We start from the raw sequence: 19,178 nt of genomic DNA, 5'->3' as shown, positions 1-19,178 counted from the left end.
GGATTCAAGTTAGTATCTTTGTTTAAAAGAAACTTGATAAGAAGCTCGTTAAAATTTATCATCGCTTCGAGGACACAGAACCGTATTTCACGTAACAGGTACATATTGTAACAGTTTAAATACCTCACGACAATTCTTTAATAATGTAATTTAAAATGAAAAATTATTACGTTGTCCAAAATCAATACGATATAAAACCAACCATGCCTTAAGCACAGATTAAACAATTGTTGGTGGCAAAAATATAAGACAAGTACGAATTTACACAAATGATACTGTAAATTACGGTAGCGGTGATTGCAGTAGCAGCTAGGGTTGAACTGGCTATTGGGGAGTTTAGAAAAATTCCTAGTGGGTCGCTAAGTATTTGGGGCTGTTCTACGTAGAATTTGATTAATGAATTAAGAAGAGGGGACCGGTCATGTCGATAATTTTCCGGTAAAAATTTAAGTCCCAGTCCGCCCCTGGTAGCAGCAGTAGAGGACAGTAGTGGTAGTGGTGCTGCCTAATACTCTTTTCAGCCCTCGGCCGACAGTTCAGCACAGCTCGTAGTCTTCGACGGTTGTACGTCGTTCAATCCGGCACACTTTTATAACCATTGTACACTTCCTACTATCTCATTCACGTTTTATAAACAATGCGACAATCCACGGTTTCTTAAACGAACATTTCTCACTTTTTCCGATTCGTATCTCCGTAATTACGATGCAACCAGCTGATTCGTTGAGAAAATTAAACGTGACTGAAAGTATTTTGTGCCAGTGAATCTGAACATGACATTTCAAAGGATTTGACCGAGAAAATGGATTTCCTGCCATGGATTGTCTAAATGTCCAACAAGAAGAAGTAATGGTGAGGAAATATTTTATAGTTTTTGTATTTACGACGTACGACATTTTTTGCAGTAAATATCAGACAGGATAAAGGTATTATTGTAAAATCATTTTTGTAAAGAGATATAACATTCTGGGTACTTTTATCGTTCGTTTTGCAATAATGTGAATAACATACTTACTTTTGAGATTAGTTTTTGATTGCGATAACTTTCCCCTCATCGTTTTTTCCTTGGTTTTCGTAACAAGGAAACAGATAGATAATTCGGTCAAGTCAAAGGTTAGCTGGAGATAAGTGGTCTTCCTTGAAAACGTATAACGAAAAAATGACTTTAGATAGGAACGCCTTACTTTTGATCTTTGTTCAAAGATTAACTTGTTGTTGTAACATCTTCAAATAAATGTTGATGTAACAATTTTATTGATAGTAATAGAACATTTCTTTAATGATGTACACGAAAATTTCAATTTACATAAACATTCGCAGTTTACTTGTTGATCATGTCTGGTGGAAAACAGATTCCAACATTAATCGTTAATTAAAACGAGATATTATGATTTCGTTGCTGAACTATCGAAAATTACTCTGAATTATAGAAAATTCAAATTTTCTTCATTTACAACTTTCGTAAAAGTTAAACTCGATGGTTTTGACGATTTTATGTCTTTGTTAAGACGATTTATGCTTTGCTGCCTTCGTTCATTCAATGTATTCTTAGAAAAACATGAAATACAGGTGAACTGATCTAACAATTGATAATGTATCTCTATTTGTGACAATTGTTAGCTACCAATTTGTAGATAAACGTAAAATATTCGGTATTAAGTAGCTCGCTGTAGGATTATAGCTCTCTAGCTAATATCTTTTCTCGAAACGTTCATGTAACCGTACGAAATGCACGAAAAATAGGAAAAGTCCACCTACGCTTAATTTAAACTTTGCCAATGATATTTATTTGCTGGCGGCGAGAGGTCGCGCTATAAAATTGCAATATTCATGCACTTTTATAACCAACCTTGACTCTATGTCGTTCAATATTCTCGTCGTTATTCTTACAATACACTTGGTTCGTGTCTTCTTCTTCTTCAGAGTCTTCTTCGGAGTCTCCAGAAATGACGTAATTGCTCAAGTAGATAAACCGTGTCCGCTTTCTGTCATATCGCGTTCAATACCTTAATTAACTTTACGTTTTACGTCTTCAACAGTTTCGGGGCCAATGTTCATTCGGTATCGACGTTTTCCTTCGATCGTTAGGAAAAACAGGAACAAAATTTCGCTCTTGAAACAAGGACGCAATTAGCAGGAAGATATTCGGCGATGCCACCTTGATTCAAAAATATGTCCAAGACGTCCGTGTTTCGCGTACAGGGCCCTTAATTGAGCTTAATTAACGATTGTCCGTCTTTGTCATCGGGCCGTGACTCACAGCGAATGTAACTTCTCGTACTTGCCTCGTTTTTTCATTCACACTATTCTTTTACTTGCACTCGGTAATTTTTCTTATGTTACTTCTTTTATCAGAGTTGCACGTCTCCTAACAAGCTTTGATATTAGAAATACCGCTGAGTCAGCAGTGCTGGTCGTACTTAAATATTAAGACGCTTGTTATACGTATTTAGCACAAATTTAATGCCTTTCGCTGCTCTTATTTCCCAATTATTTTATTATCAGACTGTGAATTTTTGTGCAACTATAGAAAACTTGAAGGCACATGCAAAAATACACATAGTGCGCACAATGCGGGCAAATTTATGAAATACGCTTCATAAAATGTGCAAATGTAAATGTAATAAGGTCGATAAACAAAAATTTGTTGAGGTTTATCATTAAATGCAACGAACAGGCAGATGTCATAATATAATCGACAGTGAGTATTCATCGAATAAACATTTACAGATTCCCTGCGAATCTTTTAATCAAATCTATCGCTTAATTCGCTTCAGCAATTGTCCATTCGATCGAACATAGCGAATACGGGAAAATATGAGGTTACACAAATAGATACGGGTATTTTGTCTGGATAACACGGATCGTTTCGTTTGTTTGAATCTTTTCGTTTATAGGTGTACTGGACTATTTTATCGCCATCCTGTTTGCATCAAAATACGCAGATTCAAAACCTATAAATAATTTTTTGAAACGCCTGAATTGTTTCCATCACATTTTTATTGGTTTAATATTTCTATGGTCGGTTCACTAATTATTTCTTCGTTTATATGAAACGAATATCGTCTAATATTTATATTATAATGATTATAGTGATCGTTCGCTTTACGCATTTGCTACCTAGGTTGACCCAAGTTGGCGAGCACAAGAGGGTAGCGAGGGATGAATCACTCCCGAAATGAAATGAATCGCACGATCGATATTAAAACCATTCGTTTCAGAGCGGAACGTATATTTTCTGTGCAACCTATGACATTAAAATACTACCCTATCTTGAATAACAAATGCGAGGATAAGATAACGTAATTATACGACCTGGCCATCGATTTACGTTGTAATTTTGGCCTCTAGTGTCTTCGCGATAACTAAACGAGATATTATATTATGTTATTATTATTATTATTACTATATAAAAATTCATTAACATTCGCGATCTAATTATTAGCAACTCAAACGAGGTTTACAGTTTGTTACGCAGTTTGATACATTTTAGCTAGTACAGTAGGTCTTGGCCCTTTAAGTTGTCTCTCAAGCTGAGTCTTACGCTGAATTGTTGTCCATTTAATGACGCGTTTTATAGTTTATAATAATCTTTCTAATAATAAAAGATAGACGATAGAAGTTTCCAATTAGCTAATAATTATCTCATTAGGAGGAGTATGTTGTTGAACGTACTTGCATGTTTTCACAGCATCGTACTATTCAATAACGCAGCGGAAAAAATTGCTTGACGCAACGATTATACAGTTGGGAGAATATTTAAAATGTACACCTTGATAAAACTCGTATTAGGTACAAAGGGACCCTTTTAAAACTCACCTTGGATGACGATAATACGACAATCGTTATCGTTCATATGGTACTGTCCCACCGGTATTCTTATCCCGTAATCTTGCATATACTTCCGGTTGCGACAGTCATTATACTATGCGTATGGAATAAGTCTGGGTAATAAAGAAAAGGTATAAAAACCGTGGACAATGGAGCGCAATTAAAAGCATAAAACCACAGAAGATTAAAAAGAGATATGTTGCAAGTAACGATTGAAATAATTATATAATTGATTCGCAGCTTCGATAATCTAGATATCGTTATACATTCGGTAAGTAATATTACGAAAGATACCCAAATAATCACAAATTGCTTATTTCTCTATGCGATTCTGAAACAATAAAATTTGGAGGGATACGTTGTAAGTATTTTGAAACGATCGTACGATTAATTCGTAGCTTTAAAATTTAACGATCTCTTGAGCGCTGTTACACATCGATTAACAAACATTCCAAAGGACCAAATGTTTAATCTACGGACATTAATCGAAGAGTGCTGGTAGGAAACACTGCGAACGCGAAAATGGAAAATCTTCGATCTTTTAACGAAAAATGTTTTACGAATGAGAATAGAGTTTAAGTACAATTTCCCTTCCTAAATAGATATCAGTAATTCTAGAAGATGGTGTCACAACGTCGCCTCTGTAGAGAAAGATATAGTCACCAATGAGCGCTGGTTAATTGTTTCGCGATTTTTTCCTTTGCTATCTAAATGACATCTAAAAACATTCTAGGTGAATGATCCAAATGAACGAAACATTTTATTTTCTTTTCTTTACGACTAAGAGGCCACGTATACCGGTTTTCCACAAATACTTTGCTTTCCCATGAATTTCGACTACATGAATGCGCAAATTCTCTTTCGCTCCTGAAGGACTCGTTCCGAGAAGCTCGCAGCGTTTTCTACAAGCACTTTTCGATCGTATTTCGAAGACAAGCGTGTAGCAACGAACTTGACAAGTTTCGTGTTTGAATTTCAAGCAGCAGATAAAAGCGGAACTCGTGTAAGAACAGCGGAATCTCGATCATCGTCGAAGATGTCGAAGAAGAGGCGTTAGCATGAGCTACACCACTGCATTCAGAGTACTGACGCTGATCCTGATCCTCGGTGATCTCGAGTCGATCACGGTGGTGAACCACCATCCGGACGAGGAATACTTCCTCGAGCACGAGGTCCTCTACGAGGAGGCAATTACGGAGGCGAAGAAGCTGCAGCTCTATCCCGGTAGGAAATTTACGCTTTTCGCTCTCGATACTAAAAGCGTTACACATGCCAAGCCCCTTGTCCGACTTCATTCTAACGTCTGGTCTATAAAGCATCTTTACGAAGCACCGAAATCTATTTATCTTTCCTCCGAGAATAACCTCCCTTTGATCCGTTTAAACGGATACTTGGGCCGCGTCCACCTACCGCGAATTAACTCGACGAATCGTCTCGTTTTATTAATTTCGCCTTTGTGTTGCCACTTTGCAGCCGGTACGGATAAGAAAGGTATTTGATCGATTCGAACGATCGTCGTCCTAATTTAGGCTCAGTATGCTTGCCGCACGTCAGGATCCAAAGGCCACCTTCTTCCTTGATGCGATCGTTATCTGAAAATAATTGCTCGAGAGACAGGAACGATCTTGCGTTTTTCAAACGTGAGCACCGCGTATCGTCGACAGGAAATAGAAATCAAGGTTACTCGGTTTTGTTTGACAATTTCAGCTAGCCGGCGATTTGTAACGATACACAGGATTCTAAGAAAAGTTGTATCTCTGATGGTTCCGCGAAGTTATCCTTGCATAAATAGATCTCTGTCATTTTTGATTTGCGCTGAACTACCGATTTTCCCGTTACTCGCTGCGTTCGTTCATTTGTTTTATTCCATTTAGACTATTTTAAGTTATTCTTGTGGCAATAAAGCGCGATTTAGTTTATCTTGTTTCGCGATGTTTTATAAGCATTCTGTATCGAACGACGTAAAAGAAAATATTCGTACCCAGTCGGTTTGATAAATGATAATAAATGTTTTAAGTGACATAACGTCGGTATAGCGCCCAACATCAACGACATAATTTCAAAGCAGTTGCATAAAACCTGAAGGCACCAATTAACGTGAATTACACTCGTACTCCCTCGATTTGATGCGATTATCGTCTGTTTTAATAACAGCTCTACGAAACGAGAATAATGAAATGTAACTCTCAATCGGTCGTAGAAAATTGTTATTTTTTATTTCAAGGAACATGGTGTCCTTACTGCAGCGTAGTAGAAGGCTATCAGCTCTGTGTTCTTCCTCCAACTCGCCACAACACGATTACTCGCTTGATAGTAGTAGCAGCGGTAGCAGCTTTCCATTACAATTCAATTTTAATATTCATTTTTTGATCTACATTAACGGATACGAAGATGTTGCAATTAATTTAGAGATCTAAGTTTCATTTAGTGGCACAAATAGATGAAATGTTTCATCGAATAGAAGAAATATCATATTTTGACGAATTCCACAGGTCCTATCCCAGGATGCAAGCCCTGCACGAGATCAGAGATGACTTACTGCAAAGATGGAAGCGTGTTAAATGACCACTGTTGTTGCGATGGCAACTCCAACGGTGAGTAAAATTTATAACAACGATAAAAAGCAAAATATTCGATATCGATCTTTTCTTATTAGTCTTTTATAACGAGTCAATAATTATAGCAATAATCGGAACAACGATACGATAATGAAATGTTTGAATCGAAAGGATCTTTTAGAAATTCTCGCAATTCGAACTCTGAGGTTTGTTTCTTTCAATTTTCTATCGTGAAAATTTCTGTGACGCATTGCCGCTATACAAAACTTTCTATATTGCACAGTACGCTGCGTTTAATGTTGCAATAAATATAGAAAATGGAACGATCACGTTGATTTCTCATCAGTTTCGCTTTTTTTTTCAATTACGTTGCTCGTATTTTAGGTTCGTCCTTCGTCGATTTACGTGCATATAAGTAATCGTCTGAAAAACGACAATCGCGTGCAGACAATTCGTGCGTGAAGAATTGACCGTGCAAATGCTGGTGGTTTGATTGCGCAACTCTTCACGGAATTTTCGAACCACGATAATAGACCCTGAAATTGTCGTAATACTTGCAATTTCTACAACCGTGTAATAACTGCAGTACAATTTCAATTAGAAAACACGAGTTAAATGCACGTTAATTTCGTACGTAGCAAATATAAGTAACACGATATAATTTATTTTTAACAAAAACGATAAGACGCTGTAAAACATGGGTAATCTATAAGCGAAGAAGTCAATGGTTGGTAGGTTCCCGCAGAACTTGGCCCAGTTGTTCCCCCCGCGTGAGAACGACGCGTGAATTCGTGAAACACCTTCGAATCCAGCTGAACGGAAGGACAATCACCTGTTCAGGAAATCATCGTTGTTCGTTTGTAACGATTGTTCATCGTAACGATCCATCCTTGTCAGACACGCGCTTCTAAATGTGCTGAGGCGCGCAGGGTGGTTACACATACCAGGTGATTCACGCAAAACGACCGGCCATTAACAGGGACACTTAGGTATTCCGCGCATCCGTCGTCCCAACTCTTTGGTACTCTTTACGTAGTTATCGGCCGTTCACCTCTAACACCATTTGCACGAATTTCTAATTAGCATAGTTTCTCTGATGGCCTTGCTTCGCACACACGGACGAAAGCGCAATTGGTCTGCTTAAAATCGGTTCCCTTTTCTGTCTATCTTTGTCATTATATTTATTGCCTTTCTATTGGTAATTGATAATTGGTAGATCGCAGATATCTCGATTATCGATTTGCTTTTTTGAAAATATATTTATATTTACAATTAAGCGTCTGTTGTAGAAACACGCGCAGTATATTGTCTTCAAAAAGGTATACGTAAAAGGCAAAAATACCAGAAGATAGATTATCGAGCACGGTGAAATTCGTTGTAAATTAGCCAACGGGTAAATTTCAAGTATTTTGAGAAACAAATAGGTATTTAAAAAGTTATCTTCACGGCTAAATGCTTTTCTGTGTCTCGAACAGCGACGAAGATAATTAACCGTTATATTCCTGAAACACTGTGTAGCGAATCGCTGATAATAAAATGTGTGTCGTACTAAAAATAAACGAATAGGTAAAAGGATAATTTATTTTATATTGCACAGGGTGTATTGTAACACGTGGGACCCGCTTCAGGACTGGACGGAAGGCACAAAGACAAGGAAGAAAGTTCATACAAACACGTGCTGCTCTATCTGATCTTATATAAGTTGCATTATTTTATATCTTACATTCAAAGACATTTTCGTGGTTCGATAATCCGTAACTGCTTATCTTGGTAGAATGGCTATGATGGCTCGAGATGGCTATCCTCAGCCATATTATATATAGACATTGAATATACAGATGAATATGGATATGAAGCCAAGCAGTTGCGAATTATCGAAACACAAAAGTGTCTGCAACTTTGAATCGAGCTTACACGAGACACATGTTCGTACAAACTTTTTCTATTGTTCTTTTATCTCCTGTCCGTTCCTGAAGCAGCTCCCACGTGTTACGATTTACCCTGTATATTAGGTGTACGAATGAATAGTCCAAATTTTTCAGTCTAACTCGAGGTTTAGTTTAAACCAATACTTTAAGGGCAACTGATGGATCCACCATGGAAAAATGGAGTGTCTCTAAACAAGATCCAGTGGTCAAGGCATTGACAAAGGAGAACGTTTGGGCGAGAATGCTGGGCCACACGCAGCTTCCTAAAGTACCTAAGCGAGTACCTAAAATGTATGGCAAAAATGTAATATGTAAGCGATGACGAGTATACTCGTCAAAAGCAGCTAACTGGTTAAGCCATCTGCTTTAAAGTTATAAGATAAATCAGAAAGATATAGGATAGAAAGTTTGTAGAGTACATTGACTGAACTTGAACAACTGACGTCGATTGAACGACTTGCTGTACTTTTAAAAAATAAGTTTCGAGTTTCATTGAAAAATTGGGATTGCTCGTTTGTACACCTAATAAGCATTTCTTTGGTCAAAGTGCAAGGTAAACAACGCGAACGATTCCCGTATAAATTGTAAGCAATTCTATAGCGTTTCGTTTGTTACAATAGTCTGACCATAATGTTCGCCGTTAAATACTCGTAGAGTGTACACGAATGGCAACGACGACAGTAGCAATAAAATTGCGTTGCTGCACGCATCGTGTGCACGAATCGAATACATGAGTCCATTTCGATCAGTCTTATGAATCACACGTTCTTCTTTGCCCATTTCTAATCAACCGATTCGATTACGCAGAAGTTACAATACGGTAAATAAGAGTGTGCTAAAAGTAACGGAATACGTGCACGTAGTTTCGCATTAGTCCAATGAAAAATCCGAAATGTGCGACGTATTTCTTAAGTGGAATTTCGAATTTTAGTTATTATAGTCAAAAGACAACATTTTACGAATACACATCTCGCAAACTAAGGCCGAACGACGATTATAAAATATACAAATAATTGCATGAGAATTAAAATTAGTAATTACAGTAATTATAAAATATTGGTAATAGGGGAAAGTTGTCAAAAATTTTGATTTCTACAACATATTTAAAGATTATGAAAATCGGTAACTTCCTATTTAAAAAATGAACTTGAGCTTGAAATTCCTCCTCTGCTACCGCGGCTAGGGGAAAGTTATTAACACAATTCCTCGTAAGCGTTAAACAGCTTTCGTAAGAAACGTCTTTTCGATATCCTTAATTCTTAATGACTGATAAGATATCCCAGCGATATTCCACTAGAAAGATGTCACCCTGTGTATAATCCTTTTAAATTGATCATAAGGTTTCTCCGATTCGTCGAAAGTCTGTTCCTGACACTCATCAACCTATTGTTTCAGAGGTATTCCCCTTCGTGAAGCACACTTGTCGCGTGGGGCCAGAAGAATGCGAAGTACAAGCTGGAGACTGTGCTGAATACGCGAGGCTACGGGAATGCTGCTGTCATTCCTACTTAGCTTCTGTATGTAAGTACTATTTCTCCGCTTACGTATTATGGTGAAACGTATTGTCGAGCTAGACGTCGTTGCGTAAGCGCGAGTAATCTAATATCTTCTGTTTGAGATGAGCACAAAGCTGAAATTAGCATAATTCTATAATATAATTAACGAAAGAGCAGAGAAGGAAAGATCGTTTTTCTCACGGGGAAAGTACAGTGCCGTGAGTATAATATAAAATGCCGTGATAAACTCAACCCTATTTTTAGATGTTCGAAATGCTGTTAAAAGAAAAATTGGCAAAATCGTTTCTATAATTTCATATCACAATATGAAGTTACAGCGCTAGTGAAATAACAGTAACTTATATAAATTTAAGATCTGCTTTCGATCTTTTAAAGTCTGGAAGAAACGGAATTTTAAACTGGGGTTTCTACCTGTGAAAACATATAAATCCAATGTTCATTTTGTTTCATCTACGGTTTCATTCCATATTTGGTGGGATTTTCTTTATCTTTTATTCAGAAACTTTTCCCGTTAGAAACCACTTCTTTGTGGTGGCATTGCCTCGTTGAAAAATTGTCTTCTATTTCCTATTTCACATATGACAGGCAATAATTCGCTGTGTAACGTCTCCTAATATCCCATAGCGTTCACTTTACTCTTTAATCGCGTAAATTTATCCGAAAAGTTACATAATTCTTAAAATCTGTTCCTGCATCGATATAATTGACAACTGTGTTTTCTTTTCAGGGAAATATTTGGCGAACGACGCGGTATCACCGACGAATACACACTTTATAAAGTTCCTGGCGATATTAACGGTGCTCAGGTGGCTCTTATAGCCGACCTAAAATTGACAGTACACATTTAATACCAAATATTTTGTATAGGACGAGTTATTTTAATAAATTATTTTTCCACCGGCACGGGAGAAATTTGGAGGCCAACGAACGTTTCTAACATGCGACAACGAAGTGAAATTTCTAATAATTTGATAAACAATTTTTGCGGCTTCACCTGTACATATGAGAAAGTGTAATTGTACAAATAACGAACATTGTCCGACGGCAACATTTGTACTTTAATGGATGAAATGCAACAAACTATGTACAAACGTGTACCTAAGAGCCTATTTCAACCTCATCCTCTTCCTTTCTTACGGATGTGATGTAATACCGCTTAAACGACGGTTGCCTAACTGTAAACATTGTCAGCGTAGAACGATCGCATGTAGAAATGTACCGAATCGAATTGTTGCGACATTATCGGTTCTCGAGAGTAAAACAAATGATTTTCCATAAAATGAACTCGCTGGAAAAAACGAAAGATGAACGTTATCCAACAGTCTTAATAGACAACAAGTTGCACCAAACTTCGATATGTACTTCCGCCCATCCTCTGCGATGTATGAAATACGCGATCATCGTCTGAAAATTACCTCGCAGCGGCAAACAGCGACAATTAATATTTTTTTTACTCTCGATGCATGGACGAATCCAAGATTTCCTTTTCTACGACATCGAATGTAGCGTCTTTCTCGTCGCTCGACGTTCTAATAACGGGACAAAATGTATCATTACTGTGCCCTATGTGTATACTGAACATCGATATAGACATATAGCCATGCCGGATAAACTGCTTTCTGGAAAGCAAATCTTTATTTTTGGCGATTGGCAATTACGAAATTAAACCGGATCCGTGCAATTCGACTTTGATCCGTGTCCTTGACGCGCCTCCGCTCGCGGTTTCGTCCTTATTCTCTCTACCTCCAGACACACTATCGAAATGTCAATTAAAAAAAGAAAATACATACATACAAGGCAAATTCCGCGGAAAATTATCAAAGATATGTCTGGGTGTTCGTCGAAGATTCTCTCAGCGGACGATATCGTTTCCTTGTTTTCTTCTCTTTTTCGTATCAGCTCAGGAAGAGAGGAAGATCTGGATCTGTTACGAGTAACGGGTACTGGTCGACCGTATTTAAGCGATCCTCCCGTAAGCAAGCAGAGCTGCGTGTGTGTCAATAAACGTTGCGTGGGTTTTAAAAAGAAATCATAGTAGAATCCACGCCTATTTCTTCGGCTTGGTCTGTCCGTGTTCGAAAGCGTTAGACGAAAGTGTGACAAGACGATTTCGATCGAAAAGATGCATATCGTCACGGTGATATTCGCCGGCATTGTGATACTACTATCGCACGTTGCTACCGCATCGAGTAAGTACCACGAATCGACATGAAAAGTTTTCGTTAAAATCGAACCTATCCACTTTCATTGATCGTTCGCAACTCTATCAATCAGTCTGATAGATTATTAGTAGTCAGTGAATTTTTGTGTATTTATAAGAACTTTTAAAGTGCAAAATTGCACAGAATGTACGTAATATTGTCCTTTTGTCCGAACGTATTTCTTGAAAGCGTAAAGATTGCGATAGTTCAAAGACTCGTTTGACTTCTAATTAGTTGTTAATAAATAGTTGTTTTGTTTCAAAGTTCAATTCGTTCAAATTTCCTACACCATTCGCTGGTTATCAAGTGTGTTCAATGTAAAATTTAGGAAGGAAATTGTTGGTAATATTTTATTAACAACAGATGGTAAAGTAGTCGGTTTCATCCCAAATACTCCTTCAATTTGTGAAACATGTTCGTTTTAAAAAATTAAAAATTGTTTCAACAAAGTAATAATTTAAATATTAAAGTATCGGTATTTGATAATTAACAAATTGTTTATATTTGTGATAATTTATATTTCTTTTTCATAATTCACGTCGGTAAGGCGAGCAAAGCGCCGTGGCAGATAGCCAACTGAAAGGGGTCAAATTGGCATTATCACCCACTTCATCGTTACAAACAGAAACGTATCAAGACAGCATCAATTATTACAATTTTCCAATCGACGATACGTACAGACCGGTTCAGAACACGTAAGTATATAGGTTTTGTAATTATACGATAATATATTTTTTAAATTACCTAAAAAAAATTTTTCCTAATTTTTTTACGATCTTACGTTATGATCTTCTGTCACTAAGTATTCTCTTTATTTTCCAGAAAATGTCCACTATGTGACAGCTCGGTCTATCCCTATTGCGGAGAAAAATTGTTGCACGACGCGTGTTGTTGCACCGATCCCTATAATCACGACTTACCCTATCAATGTAAATTAGCAGATTGCCGATTTTTGCACGCAAACAGTTGCAGGGAACATCGATTAATCGCAACCTGTTGCTGCAGCGATGATTATCGGTTTTCATTGAAAAGTTTCCCGAACGCTTAACAAGTGTTAACTGCCAAGCAGGTTTTGCGAAATCTGTCTATTTATTTTCATCATTTTATGTCATAACATGGTACAATAAAAAAGAAAAAATATTGTTAACAAGCGAAAACGAACGAAATCATCGTAAACTATCAAGTCACGCGACGTCTAAAGTTGTTAAGAATTCATTGTGATATTCATATCTAGAAATACCTAAAAGAAATTAATCCATCTTAATTAATCTTTACTTTCCTATGCAAAAACGAACGCGAAATCTGTTGGCCCTTTGATGTCACTGGGCCACGTGGCACAGCCACTAATTTTTTCGTTGCGAAATCTATCGTGCGTTACTATTCCCATTTTGTTACCAATTCGTAAAGTTACCACTGTATTATATCAGTATGTTTCGCAGCATTTGAGACTTGTAACAACTCCGTTACTCATACATACCTTGTTATTGGATGTAAGCTTTAGAATACAAGTTCTTCTTAATACCTGAATATCAAAATATACATATATAGTTTTAAGAGGGGTTGTAAACGGATTTATAAACGTAATTTATAATAATTAATTAATTACAATTATATTAATTAAGTATATAACTTAGAAATTATCCTATATGCCCGTAGAAGGAGTACGCAGAATGGTGCGACGAACCGTGTGCTGACATCTACCAAAAATGCGAGGAACTGTGACTTGGAGACTATGAGGACAGATGGCACCAGACGGTGTGTCCGTAACGAAGAACGCAGGACGGTGCGACGGACCGTGTGCTGACATCTACCAAAATACGAGGAACTGTGACTTGGAGACTTTGAAAACAGATGGCACCACACGGTTTGTCCGTAACGAAGAACTCAGGATGATGCGATAAAGCGTGTGTGACAACCGTGTGCGACGAACCGTGTGCTGACATCTACCAAAGATGCGAGGAACTGTGACTTGGAGACTTTGATGACAGATGGCACCAGACGGTGTGTCCGTAACGAAGAACGCAGGACGGTGCGACGAACCGTGTGCTGACATCTACCAAAATACGAGGAACTGTGACTTGGAGACTTTGATGACAGATGGCACCACACGGTTTGTCCGTAACGAAGAACGCAGGATGTTGCGACAAACCGTGTACCACAAACCGTGTGCGACGAACCGTGTGCTGACATCTACCGAAGATGGAAGGAACTGTGACTTGGAGACTTTGATGACAGATGGCACCAGACGGTGTGTCCGTAACGAAGAACCCAGGACGGTGCGACGAACCGTGTGCTGACATCTACCAAAGATGGAAGGAACTGTGACTTGGAGACTTTGAGGATAGATGGCACTATACGGTTTGTCCGTAGACAGAGAAGGCGGTAATGTTAAAAATGCACGCGTTATCTCGCGATAAGTGTAAGCAGTGCAACATGTGCAAGTATATAAATCAATCGCATCTTTCAAATGCATCAGTTGTGATCCTATCATACTCTTATATTTAGTTACTCTTAGATTCGATGTATTATATCGTAAAATAAATGAAACTAATATTTCTTCTGTGTGTTGCAGGATTGCTTTTGGTGCAACATTAGGATACCTCGACAGGATGCACTAAATCTTCACCACGTATACAAAATCATTACCGTGTCAACCAAATAATCACCACGTCGATAAAATCTTCACCGTAACGTCAACAAAATCCACTATAGTTAACGCTAAATAACTGTAATTACTTATAATTCATTATAATATTCATTTATAATTATGTTTAAAGATTAGCTACTTATCGATTGAATTTGATACATATATTTGATCGTAATAGGTATCGAGAGTACGTGCCACGTAAATACGAAGTCGAACAAGTTTAAAGAAACAGGATGAATCCAAAATTTGCGTGTATTAAGAATCGACGCAAATATGGAATGTAAATAACGATAAATGCATAACGAGTTAATGGTAGTCGTTAATTTATTCATGCCACTTTGTACAGTTCGAAAATGGGTCAGTGAGTCTGTAACAGATACACCATTTATGTATGACAATTAGTCTTAATGCATGCCTGATAGAACGCCTCCGAAATTAAACTCGTTAACGAGACGTCCTTTTCTTTCCACGAAGACATCGTTACGAAATTACACGCGTACGAAATAAATAAATAGAAGTAAATAGAACAACTATAAACGTGTATTCTTCGTCATAAGAAGTGTGATACACTTTGTTTAATAAATTTATCGTGCGACTAAAACGAAATCAGGGTGCAGAAGAACAGAGAAAACTGTTTAAATAGTATCCGATAATATTGAACGAGGTTTGAGGTCATTCGCGTATTTTTTTTCCAGTCAATAATAAGTGTAATTATATTTACTACTGATTTTCCCTTGAAGTTTGCACGCTCCCATTACATGGCTATTTATCGTTTGTTTCGAAACTGCGAGATTCGAATAATCGTTTCTCATCGTTTACGCTTGAAAAAATAAAATATTGAGCAACCTCGACCTCAACTTCATAATGTGGATCATTGATTACAAAATCGTAATTGGAGAAACGCGCGATTCGACGGACTCCTCGCTTTTTTCTTATTTTTTAATATCGTCGTAGCGAAAATAAAATATCAATCTCGATGAATAACAACGTTACACGATGATAACGGAGCGCGTTCCATAGAAAATATTCGATCGACTTTATATTAAGAAGGAAAAACATCGACAGGCATGGGGATAGTAAATATACGCGCGGTATATTCTACCGATGATTAAAAAATTAATTGTCGCGGTATAAAATATTAGGTACATTCTTGAAATTACTGGCAATAAGATCCTGGTGCAAGTATGCAGGTACATGCAAGTACGTAACAGCGTAAACAAATTATCGCGTACTACTCGGTTACTTTGTACTATTCCTTCCAATAAGCAAAATATTGTATCTTCGGCTGACGAATCCGAGCCTCGTAGTGGTAGTGATGCGTCTATGTAACGATACGTATGCCCCACGCTCCTCTTCAACTATGGAATCCTCGTAAAGGAAGTGATCCCTCTTGCTGAAAAAAAAAAAAAGAAAGAATACTAGGAAAAAGAAGGCGACGTTTTTCGAAGTAGATGCATCGACCCTCGGTCTCGGGGGTAGATGTTCGTAAACAGCCGTGGTCAAAGTCAAGGTCGTACACGTGTCGAGGGGACCGAATGGGTGGCCCTCCGAAGCACACGTGCACCCCCACTTCCTCGAAAGCAGACAGTGGGACTGCAGGCAGATCGGGGAAAGACTTTTGAACGGTCGATTACTCGATTCTAGACAGACACGCGTCCATAAATCGATCAATTAGTCCTTCGGATACAAAGTGAAGGACTGTAGCCGTTGTCGACTGATGGAAATGCGTTTGATTCGCGATGTTCGCGTTTGACGTCTTTGGCTTGTTCGACCAGCATGGTCCGATATAGTTTCGTCTTACGCGTGATTCTCATTATATACGTATAATCTTATTAGCGCGATGTCGAAATAACGAAACGAACTACGCTTCCAGAATAGACATTGTAATCTTTTTCAGATTTGGACAAATTTCATTCGAAACGAAATTCAAAGATAACGGTTTGGAAATATCCAGTCATTTTGATTACATTATTACTTTTATTTGGATAATGCTTAAGTAATTCTACAAAATATGAAGTAACAAATACATACATCTCAATGTCACGTCTGAATATTCCTTTGAGTTTCAAGTACCGTACTTTGTATAGGTGAGTATAAGTCACGAATAATATAGAATTATTATATAACGTGACAAAAGTCCACCGAATTACTGTAATTTCAGTTACCTTTGGATAACGCGTGTCTGAATTTACGCGCGAGACATCTATCAAGAAATATGCGTTTCTAACGTAGGTAGTGGACGATCGACGCGACGGAATCGATTTATTCGAACGCAAACCATTAATACGCGGTGCGTTAATTATTTCAAAATTACATTTAGCCATTATTTGAGTCGTGTCTTTACAAATATGTATCTATTTAAATAACGCTCAGGCTCGATCTTCGCCACGACGTTTTTATCGCCATTGTTACTGTGTCTTATGAAGATACGCAAAACAATGGCAAAATTATTATACGATATATGCATACATCGAGCGTTATATAATTATAACGTATAATGTAAAACGAAGAAGAGGGAATTACGAAACGACAGCAGAAATAGATAGTGGTTTACCACGCACGTGTAAGTATATGAGAATATATAATTCATTTTTGGCATATTATGATACGCAAAGTGCGTTTTTTTTTTCAATCAAAGGTTACAGCGATAGAGATACATTTCGAAACATTAAAAAGAAGTTAGGAATAAATATATTAATGTTACTTTGATAAACCATCACCCTGATAAGGTACTCTTGATACCGTACAATGTTCATTAGCATGTTACAGCCTCTGACACGTGTATAGTGTCTTTCTTCTTCTTTTTTACGTTACATCACAAAGATAAGCGAAATGGTCACGATAATCCGTATACATAGTAGCAAATTGAGCTTTTTTCGACGGAGATCGAAGATGAGATGTCGGAGACGAGATGTATTAAGTAATAACTGAAATACATACAAAAAAGTAACGAGATAAATTAAATAAGTCGAAATGGAACGTGTGCAAACATCGTCAAAATACGTATTACAAAATGTCAGATTCCCAGAAGCAATGAAGAATTTTGAAAGTTTTCCGAAATTGATAAAATTAAACGAAATTGGCTGCTCGAACGAGATAATTTTATTTTTTAAGAGATAATTAAATTTTTTTTAACGAGATTTTTTACCTTCGTTCGATAAATGATTTTCGTGTAGATATTCCGGTCTTAGAATAATCTTTGTCAATTATATTATATCAATTTATAACGTTATCGAACGATTAGACAATTTTAATGAACCGTCCCGAGAGTCACGTATTTCCCGTTGAAACGATAGGTATTTCACCTTGCTGTCTAGCCGGCGCGTGGCTCTTTAGAATGTAAACAGACGTATATGTCAGACATGCGCAGCCAGACCAATCGCGCGTAAAAGGAACGCGCATTTCAGATCGACTTATCGTAAAAACATCTTATACCAGAAATCTTTGTTCTAACGTCGAAAGTTAACGCGTTAATTATAATATCTAACGAAACCGCGTTGATAATCTCAGGAAAAATCCAATGGATTTGTATCCATTAGAATATAGCAATTTGGCTTGTTCAAGACGAACTTTTATTACTTCTATATCGCATCTATATCGCAGAAATTCCAAAATTAAAGAAATATATCGCGTAATATAGTCGTACCTTGAGGATTGCCGTGATTTATTATCTACTTCATTATACTAACCTATAATATATTTCTTTATCACGGTATACTTAACGTTAGAATTGCTAAACGGTACCTATTATTATAACATATCTTTGTATTGCACTATTCTATCATATTTCTATTGAGTTGCGGTTTCTCTGCAATTTCTGCTATTGCCCTTGTTTCGTATTTCCCTTCGTCGAATCAATAACTCATCTTATAGTATTTCTTATATTTCTGACTCGTGGTTCCTAATCTCTGCTCGCTAACCTATATTTCGGACTTCTTAGATTCGTTTGCCTCTTTCCCCGTATCCTTAACCAACAAGTTATGTCACTATTTCTTATTACTCTTACGATATCTCTTATTCTGTATCTTTTAATATATGTACGTTAATTTTCTAATTTCCTTAATTACGCAGTTCCACTATCGCTCACACGTGTTCACACTTGTATCAAGTTGAACCGAGTCCAATTCGTGTTACGGTATTTTTATATTATTTATATTACGATATTACCTAATCGTTAAATAGTAGTAATAGTATACGTAATATTACGTACTTATAATTAGTAGATTATTATGACTGAATTACTACCGCACGAATGATACAATGCTATTATTATCGCTAATAAACATTAATAGTGAATTTAGTATGACAGATTACATATTATAAATTATGAAACAATCGGAAAAAAATCTCGTTCGTGCAAACGCTAAGGAACGTTTATGGATATTCGATATTCGCACTTTCTCTTTTTACAGTCATTCCTTATTCTACGCTATAGTCGGATACCTTCCTCCCATCTTTTAAAACGCCAGATTTGCATATCCTAGCCTTGTTCGTCT

The 19,178-nt window shown here is 37.1% G+C and overlaps 2 protein-coding genes and 1 long non-coding RNA gene across 4 annotated transcripts; all 3 read left to right on the top strand.

The window, feature by feature from the left end:
- The first annotated feature begins 422 nt into the window (after nucleotides 1–422).
- LOC132915166 (uncharacterized) lies at nucleotides 423–10,931 on the top strand. 2 transcript variants are annotated; one of them, XM_060974886.1, is made up of 5 exons: nucleotides 423–852; nucleotides 4,812–5,055; nucleotides 6,324–6,425; nucleotides 9,713–9,838; nucleotides 10,562–10,931. In XM_060974886.1, the coding sequence occupies exons 2-5, from the start codon at nucleotides 4,890–4,892 to the stop codon at nucleotides 10,651–10,653; spliced, it is 486 nt and encodes a 161-aa protein (XP_060830869.1). In that variant the 5' UTR covers nucleotides 423–852; nucleotides 4,812–4,889; the 3' UTR covers nucleotides 10,654–10,931. The 2 variants fall into 2 exon arrangements, with proteins under 2 accessions (XP_060830869.1, XP_060830868.1); XM_060974885.1 differs by having other exon boundaries at nucleotides 426–852; nucleotides 4,815–5,055.
- Nucleotides 7,830–8,607, top strand: LOC132915170 (uncharacterized). The gene is made up of 2 exons (XR_009659795.1): nucleotides 7,830–8,546; nucleotides 8,577–8,607. It is a non-coding gene; the product is annotated as an uncharacterized LOC132915170 (long non-coding RNA).
- A 146-nt stretch (nucleotides 10,932–11,077) lies between the features above and the next one.
- Nucleotides 11,078–13,295, top strand: LOC132915168 (uncharacterized). The gene is made up of 3 exons (XM_060974887.1): nucleotides 11,078–12,023; nucleotides 12,583–12,730; nucleotides 12,858–13,295. The coding sequence occupies exons 1-3, from the start codon at nucleotides 11,957–11,959 to the stop codon at nucleotides 13,081–13,083; spliced, it is 441 nt and encodes a 146-aa protein (XP_060830870.1). The 5' UTR covers nucleotides 11,078–11,956; the 3' UTR covers nucleotides 13,084–13,295.
- The last annotated feature ends 5,883 nt before the right edge of the window (nucleotides 13,296–19,178 follow it).

The sequence above is a fragment of the Bombus pascuorum genome, chromosome 16 (genome assembly GCF_905332965.1).
Source record: "Bombus pascuorum chromosome 16, iyBomPasc1.1, whole genome shotgun sequence".
NCBI lineage: Eukaryota > Metazoa > Arthropoda > Insecta > Hymenoptera > Apidae > Bombus > Bombus pascuorum.
The sequence above is the reverse complement of the archived record's forward strand: the minus strand, read 5'-3'. Positions and strand labels throughout refer to the sequence as shown.